Raw genomic sequence first — 13,787 nt, 5'->3', positions numbered from 1 at the left:
GGCACAACCTTGAAGCTCAGCAGTTACTCTTGGCTATGCGCTTAGAAATCGCTCCTAGCTTTGGGGGACCATACGGGACTCCTGGGATCGAACCAAGGTCCGTCCTGGGCAGCCGCATGCAAGGCAAAAAGTCCTACTACTGTACTATTGCTTCGGCCAAGTAATAGGAGATATTAACATACCATTATCACTACTAGACAGATTCACTAACACTCAAAAAGACCGGAGAGCCCGAAAAGTGAACCTAGAAGAACTAGGACGAATATATCTATACCGGGCCTTTCATCCTCAAAAAGCTGAATACATATTTTTCTCAAGTACACATTGTACCTTCTCTAGACTGACCACATTTCAGAAACAAGTAGCACTTGCATGAACTCAAAAATTTAAAAATTATACCAAGCACATTATCAGATCACAATGCAACCGAGATCAAGATTGATTTATAAAGAAGATGTAGGGAACAGAGCGATAGTACAGCAGTAGGGCATTTGCCTTGAACACAGCCTATCTAGGATGGAAGGTGGTTCAAATTATGGTGTCCTATATGGTCCCCCAAGTCAGAATCGATTTCTGAGCACATAGATAGGAAAAACCCCTGAAAGTCACTGGGTGTGGCCCAAAAACAAAAACAGTTAGATCAAAGAGAAAATCAAGAAAACAATAAAGAAATTCCTTGAGATGAATGATAATGAAGAAACAAATTGCCAGTATCTATGGAAAAACATGGATTGGAAAAATAAATATCATCAAAATGACGATCTTACCCAAACAACTAAATGTATTCAATACATTTCTTATTCAAATTCAGACAATATTCTTTAAGGACTTAGAAAAATAAATTATAAAGTTTATGTGGAATCATTAAAGATGTAGAAAAGCCTATTCAATATTGAAAAACAAGAAACTAGGAGTCATCTTATTAGCTAATTTGAAGCTCTACTAAATAACCATAGTGATCAAAACAGCATGGTATTCAAACAAAGAAAAATTTAAGACCAATTGGTCAGAATAGATTATCCAGTGACAAACCCAAATATAAGGTCAACTAATTTTTGATAAATAAGCTAAAATTTGAAGTGGAATAAAGATAGTCTCTTTATAAAACGGTATTGGGGGCCTAGAGGGATGGCACAGAAGTAGGGTGTTTGCCTTGCATATGACTGACACAGGATGGACCACTGTTCACTCCCCTGGCATCCCATATGGTCCCATAATTGCATCCATATCTAGCAATTTCTGAGAGTATAGTCAGGAGTAAACCCTGAGCTTCATTGGGTATTCCTCCACAAAAATGGTATTGGAACAATTGGATAACCATGTGTCAGAAATTAAGATTGATACACATCTCACACCTAACACAAGAGTCAATTCAATAAAATTGAACATTTTCCATAAAGTTCATTTACAAAAACATAAGCTGAACACTCCAAGACTGAATGATGTCTTCCATGATAGGATGCAAATAGCAAAAGCTATAGCATCAAACCTGAATAAATGGGACTACTCATAAAACTAAAAAGTTTTTCTATGGCAAAAGAAGAATAGGTTAAAATTAGAAAAAGCTAACTGAATGGGAAAAAATTTTGCACTCAATAAACAGATAAAGGTTTGATATCTAGGACAGATTAAGTATTCTCAAAGGTTAACTTCACAAAACCTAAAACCTCCATGAAAAATTGGGAGAAGAATTAAACAAACACTTTTCTGATGAAGATCAATAGATGGCCAACAGACACATGAAAAAATGTCATCATCATTTTTATTAGGAGAATCCAAATTAATACACAATGAGATATCATCTTACACCAGTGAAGATGACACATATCAAAAATAATGAGAACATAATCTGTTGGTAGGATATGGTGATAAAAGAACTTTTCTCTACCTATGGTGGGAATGTTCCCTGGTTCAATCCCTATAGAAAAGAGTATGGAGGATTCTCATTTAATTCAAAATTGAGTTACCATATGACACAGTAATTCCATTTTTGGATATCTATCTGTAGGACAATACAACATGCATCCAAAAAGATGTATGCACGCCATTATTCATTGCAGTATTTGTACAATAGTTAGGAGTTGGAATCAACCTAGATGTCCAAAAACAGATGAATGGATCGTGAAGATGTGGCACATATATACAATGGGATACTACATAGCTGTAAGCAATAACGCAATTTGCAGCAAAATGAATGGAACTAGAATATATTGTTTTAAATTAAGTAATACAAAAGAAAGTTAAATACAAAAATATCATTTATATTATGTGTTATTTAGAATAACTGCATGACAAAACACAAATATCTAAATGGTAGTAGACTTGAAAACCATTTATTCCAGAATATATCAAGAAAAAGAAAGAAACTGATTGGAAGAGGAGAAACAAAAAGCTTGTATTACCTTTTATACTTCAGAGACCTGTAGCAATGGATGCAGCTATTTAGATTGAGCAGGTGTTCACTTAATTGCTCTTTAGAGAAATCTATAATGTTCTAATGTTTTTACTCAAAGAAACAGGTGTGGAATGCATTTGGAGTCAAGGACTCCCACTACAGTGCTCACCATAATGTGGTGTCTTAAGTTTAATATGTACATATAACTCTTTAATCTTATTACAGTGGATCTTGGATACAGTTCTGTTGCCCTAGTTTCACCATCAATGCTATATATATATATATATATATATATATATATATATATATATATATATATATATATATATATATATTAGACTCCAAATTTTGTGCTCATTATGATTATGCCTTAACATATATTATAATAGATTCATTTTTAATTTGATTGTGGCTGATAATATGATCTAATGTGTACGTCCATAGATATCACTGGAATAGACAACTGTTGCCATAGGCTCTTGGTACAGTTCTCATTCATTGAGTATGTTTTTATAATTTATTTTCAATTAAGATAGTTTACTATTACATTATGATGCCCATATGTTCAGTTTGCTCTCACAAAAGGAACCTGGATACTCAAGAGCCATTATACAATTCTTCATGGTATGGTTTCCTTTTACAGTGCTCATTAACCACTACTTAGTATTATAGACTTGAAAATTATGATTTTTTTAAGAATAGTCTATGCACATAATAACCCAGGAAGCCTTTTTTTAAGATAAGTTTACCCTGACCAATGAGGATTTGGCTAGATATTGGAAAACATTTATATGTGACCTGATGCCAGATTTATTTTTTTAAGCACTCTGACCTCTTCCACCTGGTCAGTTTTTTAACTGCAACCTATGGATTTATCTTCATTATCTGTCTAAACATGTGTGTGTTGTGGTCACTTCAATGTCTAATGTCCATCTGTATGGTACATAATGTCTGCTATGTTGTATGTATACAGTCCTGAACCTTAGATCCCATCTTTGAAACCATCTTTGAAACTTTTTTTTTTTTTTGCACCAGCACAAGGAATCGAACTGCAACTGGGGAAGGCCCTAATGCCTGAGGAAGGCAATTACATTTCCCTAGCACCTACTTATTCCAGGGTCGGTTCATATTACACCCTTATGATTTAGAAGCAGCACCAACTTACTTTCAGGGCAGGTTACCCTGCCTCACCACCTAATGGTGAGATGAAATCAGAAATCGCTCCTTGCATGTAACTTGACTTCTGTTCTTAACTTCAGTTAAGAACTAGTTCTTCAGTAACTTAACTTCCTGACTTCAACATAGCATCTGTGCAAAAACCAAGATCTCTAATTACTCAGACCTGATTGAAAAGAACTTTTCTTGGGACCATGAATGAAGACTTGGGGTCAGGCGACTTAGTATGCCTGGAACTTATAGTTGGTCTTATGGTAAATGTTTCATGCAAGGATACCCTGTTTTTAGGTCAAAGGCTTTTCATTATTTTTTTTTTAATTTTTGCTGCACCTATTCAAAAAAGCCACCACTTTTTATCTTTCAGGTAGGGAATCCCTTCTTTTTCATAGAACCGTGGGACCTGAATTATTGTGTTTTACTTCAAATTTCTGCATTTGTTATTTAATCACCATGTTTTCAAAAAATTCCACAGGCTTTCCTCTGTAGAATTCACACCACCCTTCACCAGGGTCTCCTTCCCAATACCAATGTCCCCCAGTTTTCCTTCCCAACCCCAAACTCCTTCCTGTCTTTTAGACAAGCATTCTGCCTCTCTCATTATCATTGTCATGTTAGTTGTCATTGTGGCTAGTGCTTAGCTACACTCACCAGTCTTTGTGGCAAGCTTCATATGTCATGAGTTGGTCCTCCCAGCATTCAGCTCTATTGTTTCTGTTGTTTCTGGATATTATTACCATACTGTCTTTTTTGGGTGGTGGGGGTTACACCTGTCAGTGCTCAGTGGTTAGTCCTGGCTCTGCACTCAGAAATCACTCCTGGCAGGTTCCGGGGACCATATGGGATTCCGGTAATCAAACTGGGGTATGTCCTATGTTAGCTGCTTGCAAAGCAAATGCCCTACTGCTGTGTTATCTCTCTAGCTCCTTTTATTTTTCTTATATCCCACAAATTAGTGAGACTATTCTATGTCCCTCTCCTTTTTCTGCATTTTTCTATAAAATCAAGAAGGGGAAAACATAAAAAAAGGATGGGACCAGAGACCAAGTAGTCTTATGTATGTATAGTGGTGGAGATAAAAAAGAACAGAACTAAATACCCAAGCCAAATTCAATGACAATAGAATCAAAAGACCCACACCATAACAGTCTAAAATTAAAATGGACCTGTTATACTGGCAGGCTAGTGGGCAAAGAGTGGTGGTATAGGATGCACTCTGGTACTCTGGTGGAGGAAGGTTGACATATCAGCAATGTAAGAAAAAATACTTATATTTTGAACTGGAAAGCTAGGTAGGAAAAAATTACATGCTTTACAAGCCAGTGTTCCAGGTTTGATTCCTAGAACCATATGTGTTCTTTTAAGTATGATGACCACAAAGCATGGATCCAGAAGTGGCTCCTGTTTACCACTGGGTGTGGCTTTCCAACAAGGAAAATAAAACAGTACTGAAAATTTTAGATATACAAAACCTGTAGTTTCTTTGTCTGATATCCTAACATGTAACTTCATCTAACCATTTATATTTTGATTTTCCTTTCCAAACTCTCTGTAGGAGATGCTATTACTCTGCCTTTCAATTTCCCAGGATACAGGAGGGTAACTGTCAAAGGAGGTCACTGTCACCGTGTGAACAAACATATAGCAGGTAGAATTTCTGCTCTCTTTTTAGAGAGCACACCTAATTCTTTTTATGGAAAACACTGAAAATTAGAATTAGATTAATTTATTGGTCTTTTGAACAGCTTGCCTTGGATTCATACAGCTACACAAGGTAAATAATAGTCATAAAATTTAGTGGAGAACAGCTGACAATGTTCTGAATTATACAATGTTATATTAAAAATATAAAAAACAATAAAGTTTTCTTTTCCAATATTTACAGTTTAGCCAAGGAGATTATAATTACCTATATGAGCCTATATATCCACATATAGATCATGCATTAACATTTACATATTAACATATGTTTATATATGGATTTTAAGAACATAAGTACACATTTTCCAAAATGCCAGTAGATAATGTTAAGAATCAGATAGTATAAAAGTAAGCACCAAGGATATGGTACTTACAAAGAAATGTGTTTCAATTTTATGCATTACATTTTTTTAGTGGTACACACTCTCAGCAATATCCAGTGGTCCCTGCTGAGGGTTTTCAGGGGGCCAAGCAGTGCTGGGCAAAACAATGCATTTCTATCACTGTGAGTTATCTTCCCAGTCCAAATTTCCATTTTTATCATCTGGCTCAGCTTCATAGAGCAGATGGAATCTGAGCTCTTGTTAAAAAATGGACCCACTTTTAATATTAAAAAAGAAGGTATTAAAAGCATCAGTAAACACACAAAAATTAGGTAATATAAAACTTATTCAGGAAACTGATCAATATCAGTTTAGCTATATAAGAAAATTCATGAAGAAAAATTGCAGCAAAAGAAAATCAGAAAGATCAATTTAAACAGAAACCCTTGATCATCAGTTTGGAAACTATGTATTTGAATCCAGTTTTTCATTATGCCTCTTTATTAAAAGCTATTTTTAATTCTCTAAATTATTGCAGTTATTTTGAAAATAAACTTTTACTCCACTGATGTCCAATTTTATATATACTTTCCACTCTCCACCTATCAAACATTTTTCAGACTTAAAAAAGTATCTTGAGGAGAATTATGTAGAAAAATAAATCTCAGTATTACCAGAAAAATATAAACTATTGTATAAAAAAATCTCTATTAAAGTTGTTATTATAGAAAGCTATTGGGATCAACTGAATTACAATACTTTCATTTGTCGATTTCAAGATTCCTAGAAGTGAGGAGACCAACTGTGTGAGTTTTCAATTAATACATCAACACACACTAAGAATGAGCAAGAGAGAGAAAACATTTGTTAGAATGCTCATTGTTCAAAATAAAATGGGTGTTAATAGTTACTTCAGAAGAAAAAAACATGGATATTTTGAAGAAAATTAGAAAAGAGGTTAACTTAGAGGACAATATGTCAAAACTTTGGAATTAACAAAGGTCACACAATTAGATTTCTTATGCAATATACATTTAGACCTCATTTAAACAAAGGTACTGAAGCTTTCAATAAAAAAAATTGGGATAGAATGGAGGCACAAATATGAAGACACTCTCATTTTGGGAAGAGTAGTAAAGAATTAATGAGAGATAGAATTATTTGAAAGATTAAGAAATGTTAAATATTGTATTGAAATTAGCAACAATCATGCAAACTTGATAAAATTGTCAAGCCAGACTGTTTTTTGCATATTACTAAAACATTATGTGATAGATATCTAAAGATAAAGTAATAATTAATTCACTAAATGAAAATTAACATACATTGGCCTTTCAAAAATTCTACTAAGGAGTCAGAGCAATAATGCAGTGAAGAGGTGCTTGTTTTGATGAAACTGACCAGGTTCTGATGCACGGCATCCCATTTGGTCCTCCGAACCTTGCTAGTAGTGATTCTTGAATGCAGAGTCAGGTGAAAGCCCTGAGAACTACCAGGTGTAATACCACAACAAAAACAAAATTAAATTCCACCAAAAATAGTCCAAAGAGGATAGATAACTAACTTTAAAAAAACCTCACCTTTATTTTCATAAACTAAATAGATATGCTTTTTCTAAACATTAATTGCCTAGTAAACTAATTTTAAAACCCACTAAATTATATTAATCCTTTAAAACTAAATATTGAACAAGACAATATTTAGAATTGGTAAATGATATTTTCATTTTGTTTTTATTTTTGAACCGCACATCATGGCACTCAGTGCCTACTCCTGACTCTGCACCCAGGAATTACTATTGGATGTACTTGGGGAACCATATGGGATCCTGCGGATTGAACTTGGGCCTGCATCATGTAAGGCAAGCGTCCTACCTGCTTCACTATCACTCCAGCCCTTGGTATTATTTCAAAAATCATCAGTTTTCCACAAAAAATTTTATCTCTCTTTAGTAAAAATAGTCCCTTTTATCTTATCAAAATAGAGTACAACTTCAAAAGTGCAATTTATTATATTTGTCTCAATCCAGAAGCATATTATTGTAATTTAGACTATAACCTTTGTTTTAATAAGTTACTTACCAGAGTAGTAAAGATATAATGATAGTATTCTGTCATCATTCCCATAGCTAATGCCTAATAAACAAAATAAATAAATAAAAGTCAATATAAAATAGTAATATTGAAAATGCACATTCTAAAATACATTATAAATAAGACAAGGTCATAAAGAATCACCCTAAAGTCAGGTTAAATTATAACTCTATCAATGATATATTTGCAACACATTTAATGATTAGAAGCAACAGGAAGAACTTCTGGTTTTGATTTTTTGGGGGGGGCACATCCAGTGACAGTCAGGATTTACTCCTGGCTATGCACTCTGAAATCACTCCTGGCTTGGGGGATCATGTGGGATGCTGGGGGGCCAAAATGCGGTCTGTCCGAGGCTAGTGCGGGCAAGGAAGATGTCTTACCAGTTGCATCACCGCTATGGCTCCTGGTTTTGATTATTTATTTGTTTATTTTTATCTGTTATTTTTTAGCATTCATACCTGACTGGGCTTGGTGCTTACTCCCAGCTCAGTGCTTTGGGATCACTCCTAGCAGACTCTGGACACAATATAGGGTGCCTGGGATGAAATTTGGGTGAGCCATTGAGCACAGAGAGCACCTTATCAACTGCCTTATCATTCCAATGACGAGAAAGAATTTCTAAACAAACTATATTTATTAAAAAGCTGTTAGGTACTGGGTGGATGGCTCAAAGAATTAAAGCAAATGTTTTACATCAATAGAACCTAGTTCTATTATGCTGACACATTATGGTCCCCTATACAATGCTAGAATGACTTTGATCCCTCTGCCATGAGAAGTCCATGATACTAAAACAAATAAACAAAACCCACAAACCTATAAAATGTGGCTTTACCAGTTAAAAAATTAAATCTCACAAAATCTGAAATTAGAACATTTTAATTTATTGTATATGTTGTCTCTCTACTAATAGTAATTTGCAATACAACTTAATTTTCATTAACAGTATAATATTACTCAATTATGAAAAATGTCTCATAAAGTAAAATGTTAATAAAATGATGAGTTTTTGGTTGTTGTTGCTATTTTTTTCAATGTTTTAGAGATGTTTCCTGAGCATTAATGAAGGTGATTAAATAACCATTTTTATTAGAAAAAATGTGTAGAAAAAATGTTTTATGAATTTTAATAATATATTTCTTGCAAGTTATTTTACTCCATGTCACATTTTGATAATCCTCATTAACTTTACACTATAATTTTTAACATAGGAATTTTGGGATTAGTCTTCTGTCATAAGAAATGTCAGTTCATTCTTTAAGAATATAAAATGTTGGGGCCTGGAGAGATAGCACAGCTGTGTTTGCCTTGCAAGCAGCCGATCCAGGACCAAAAGTGGTTGGTTCGAATCCCGGTGCCCCATATGGTCCCCCGTGCCTGCCAGGAGCTATTTCTGAGCAGACAGCCAGGAGTAACCCCTGAGCAATGCCGGGTGTGGCCCAAAAAACAAAACAAAACAAAACAAAAAAGAATATAAAATGTTTTTGAAATAGATGTTACAAATCCTTTTTACTAAGTACCTCTCCTAGCTGTACCTTTTTTACATTATGTTTGTATGTTGGTATTAACTGATCAGAATAAAATTGTTTTCCATAATTCAAATAAAAAAGAATAAATGTGTAAAATTTCTAATGCATTGTTTAAAGAGGTGGAATCAAGGAATTGAAGAGGAATTTAAGAACCAGTTTACCAAATATTTCTTCCCAGTGGACAAAATTTATATGACCCAATTATACTATGATAAAATTTGTATCATATAGAAAATAAAATAATTTTTCTTATAAGTAAATTTTACAAGATTATCTTTGATTTATTTTGAAGAATGTTTCTGATGAATACTATCAGAGGTTTCTCAAAACTTAAATAAGCTCAATATAGTTTGGATTATCCATGTTGTTGATATGTTTTACATTATAAATTAGTATAAAAATAAAGGTCAAGAAAACTAGCAAAATAGCAAACCACATATGTGACTATAATTAGTTCATATTTAAAATGTAAGATTTTTAGGTATTATTCTAAAATTGCACATTTTAACTGATTTAAATGTTAAAAAAATTTATAAGTATTATTACTATACCTTTTTCACAGATGACAAAACTAGCACATGATTATGAATAAATTGCCCAGGAATCTGAAAATGACTATACATGAACTACATATTTTGCTACTATCTTTAAAATATATTCATGAATATTTCAAATCAGATAAAAATATAATTAGTATCGTATTTATAAATTAAAAGTGGCCACAAATGAAAATTAATTTGCCATGTTAACCTTTCTGAAAGAAATACAAGTTAACATTTTCAAAATCATTATATTAAAATATTATATATATATATATATATATATATATATATATATATTGGTTTTTGGGCCACACTGGTGATGCTCAGGGATTACTCCTGGCTATCCGCTCAGAAATCACTCTTGGCTTGGGGACCACATGGGATACCGGTGTATGGAACCATGGTCTGTCCTAGGCTAGTGCGCAAGGTAGATGCCTTACCTCTTGCGCCAATGCTCTGGCCCCTTTTTGTTCCAATATTTTATCTAAAATTTGGTTATAATACTTATTTTATTTTTTTATTTACAGCCATTATACTCATAAATCAAATAATAAAATAATGAGTAATTCAATAAAATAATAAAATAAATTGGCCAGAGAGATGGTGTAAGCGGTAGGGCGCTTGCTTTGCACTTGCTAACCTAGAAATTGTGTTTCGATCCTCCAGCATTTCATATGGACCTCCAAGCCAAGAGCAATTTCTGAGCATATAGCTAGGAGTAACTTCTGAGCGTCACCGGGCATGGCCCCAAACAATCAAACAAAAAAGAACCTAACAAAATAAATTGTAATTAAAAATAATAGGTAATTTATAACAAAATAAGTCACAAATAAGTAACAGAATAAGTCACAAATAGATAGCTAATCTTTTAAAAATATATTGAAGCTCACAGAAAGCAATCAAAAATCTGTCTCTGACAGATATATAAATAATAGAGTATTAATACTAATATTGTAAAATAATAATATTGATACTAATATATACCATATTTGCCGGTATATAAGACGACCCTTCAGCCCATGAAAAACTTCTTAAAAGTCAGGAGTCATATTATATATGCTGGTATATGGTATACTGAAACTTGTTCCAGCTTCAGGGATGAGTGATCTGCACCCCTCTTACTTTTAAGAAGTAATTTACTTTTAGGAAGTTACACATAAAGTTTCCTTATCCATGTCTCTGCACCCTAAATGTGATAAAATTTGTTTATGCCAGAAATACAGTACAGAAGGTTATGTGCTAATGTGGGACCTATTCCTGGTACTTTATATAATTCCTGAGCCCTGCTAGGAGGGATCCTGGGACACATAGCCAGGAGTAAACTCTGAGCACCACAGGATGTCATAAAAAAACAACAACACCACCAACACCTAAAAAAAGGAGTTTAAAAGGGAAAATTTATTTATTTCAATTTTGGTACTTGATTAAATTATTTTATTTATTATTTTTAAAAGTAACACATAGCAATCTTTATATATTTAATAAGTCAAATATAATATTAGAGCACTTTTCCAAATCTAAAGACTTCCCTATAGTGAAGCCAACACTTATGGAAGACAGTACAGATACCTGCTTAATAAATTACTTATGCATCACAAGTGATATTTTAATAATATACCATTTGCTGTATAAATATAATCTAACTATCTGAGTTATTTTTATCCATTTAAAAAGATTTAAAGACAATTGGTTAATTCTAATCACTAATGTTTGAGTAAATATACTTTAAAAGCTTCAAAACAAAGTTCAAGACTTGAATCTCAATGGACTTTAATCATAACACGAACATGGTTTGTAATAGTCATTTAACCTCACATTGATTTCCTCATTTGTAAACAATAACCTAATAATCATTGCTTACCCCATTGTATGGGGCTTTAAAAGAACATAAGAAGCTTTGATGCTATAAATTATTTCATTTGATTGAATGAGTATTATAATTTAAGGTAGATTAAAATTTATTTTAGAATGATTACTGGTTATTATCAACATCAGAAGGTATAAAAACCCACACTATGTCCTTGATATTGTATAGTTAAAAGTCTTCATATTTCTTAAACTTGTCTTTTTTACTTTTAAAATAGAGTTAGTATAAATAAGAAGATCAAATATATAAACACTCAGATGCTGCAAAATATCAACAGTGTTTGTTTTTCTAGGTGCAATTGTTGAACTAAGAAGCAAAGATTTCATTTTTATTTCTCCATTAATTCCATAGAAAACATAAATATTCTCATTAATCAGTATTTTATAGACAAAAAAGTAGTGACATCTATAAATATTCTCATACTTCAAATATTCCCTAAGAATATTTGAATAATTTAAAACTAATACTTCTTTTAAGACAATCAATAACAATGTGGAGGTATTTTTATAAAAATATTACGCAGGGTGTCTTTTGGCTTTTAAAAACAACAGAGCATACTTTAAATTCATATTATATTAAGAGAATTGAGAATTTAAGTAATTTAAAGATTACCTGCTTCAAAATACCTGCTGCCATTTCATGGCTACAGTCAAAGATGACGTGGAACTCTTTGCCTCTTTTCATTTCTTTGAGTAAAGGTTTTGCATCCTTTGTATCAGCAGGTAGTTGACGTATTTTAAGCCGAAGATTGTACCTCGATGGAGCTTTGATGAGCTCTTGCAAACGAATAAGACCTTCAATGAAAATAGAAAAAAAAAAGAGGAAAAAAGGAGTAGGTTATAAATATCATATAAATTATATTCATCTCAGTGCAGATTTTCCTAAATGTGAGTATATGTGGAACTTATATTTTGTCCATTATTATTTCTATTTGGAGGAAAACAAAGTGTAGTATGGTGCTTGCTTTGGCAGGTTGGAGACATCTCGATGGGTACCTCTTGATCTTCTGTGCACTTTCAGAAGCAAGCAATATAGAAATGGAAGTAGCCTCAGCTCTGTTAAGAGGCTCATCATCATAATAATAAAATTTGTTGATTTCAGAAATAAGATTCTATAGATGTTCCGCTTAAATGATTCTTCAAACTATGTAAGGAAATTTTTAAGTTATAAATGGCATGCATACCTTTGTTAACACAAAACTTAAGTACATAAATGAGCATACTACCTCATTTACCAACTTCAATTCCTATTATGACTTGAAATATTTTTATTTCAATCAATCTCTCTGCATTTATACATACAAAGTTTTCTTCATAATTCACACTAATAGAGTTGTTTTTTTTGTTTGTTTGTTTGGTTTGGTTTTTGGACCACACCCTGTGATGCTCAGGGGTTTCTCCTGGCTATGCGCTCAGAAATCGCTCCTGGCAAGGGGGATCATATGGGAAGCTAGGTCAAATGGAGGAGGTCCTCCCTGCATCAGTCACCTGCAGGCAAATGCTATCTCGGACCCCACACTAATAGTAGTTTTGAGACAGTGAGATAGTTAATGTCACTGCAATTCAAAACTGTTTTAATTAATAATGTGTTTTGAAGTTAACATAATTTATATACTCATACTTTATTGATTAAAGTTTGGTTATTTTCTCATCTTTGTAAGCAATGGCCACTCATCCGGTTATAAGTAAGAGAAAATAACTTTCATTAAAAAACTATATCTGAAGAAGCAGGATTAAATTATTTTTAAAAAAATCTTTCATTTGTATTATTTTTAGGTCAACAGCAACAATAGAAATAAATAGAACCAAAAATGTAAAGCAAGAATATTCCTGGAGATAAACTTCTGAATTTTTCAGAAAATATATTTGATTAATAAATACATGATAATAGGTCAAACAGATATTGTATAACTTATTTTTTTTTGTTTATTTTGGGGTTCCACATAACAGTTCTCAGGCTTATTCATGACATTGTACCTGAGAGGACTCTATGGGATGCTGTGAATCCAACCTGGCTTGACAATGTACAAAGCAAGTATATTACATTGTGTACTATCTCCCCAGACTATTATTTTAAACCGAGGAACAAGTATTTAATAATTCCTTCATAAATGCTTCAATTGATAAAACTTCCTTAAGAACTGATGCAAAAAATATTTAGT

The 13,787-nt window shown here is 32.7% G+C and overlaps 1 protein-coding gene across 2 annotated transcripts in view; it reads right to left on the bottom strand.

Annotated features, from left to right (window-relative positions):
* GRIK2 (glutamate ionotropic receptor kainate type subunit 2) overlaps positions 1–13,787 on the bottom strand; it is a 691,383-nt gene that overhangs the window by 375,132 nt on the left and 302,464 nt on the right. For both annotated transcript variants that reach the window (XM_049771324.1, XM_049771325.1), the window contains exons 4-5: positions 12,239–12,420; positions 7,674–7,727 (exon numbers count right to left, since the gene is read on the bottom strand). In XM_049771324.1, coding sequence (XP_049627281.1) covers positions 7,674–7,727; positions 12,239–12,420 — 236 coding nt within the window. The remainder of the gene's footprint in view (positions 1–7,673; positions 7,728–12,238; positions 12,421–13,787) is intronic.

This window comes from Suncus etruscus, chromosome 4 (genome assembly GCF_024139225.1).
Source record: "Suncus etruscus isolate mSunEtr1 chromosome 4, mSunEtr1.pri.cur, whole genome shotgun sequence".
In the NCBI taxonomy this organism is placed as follows: domain Eukaryota; kingdom Metazoa; phylum Chordata; class Mammalia; order Eulipotyphla; family Soricidae; genus Suncus; species Suncus etruscus.
Note: the sequence above shows the minus strand (reverse complement) of the source record. Positions and strands in the feature narration are given on the sequence as shown.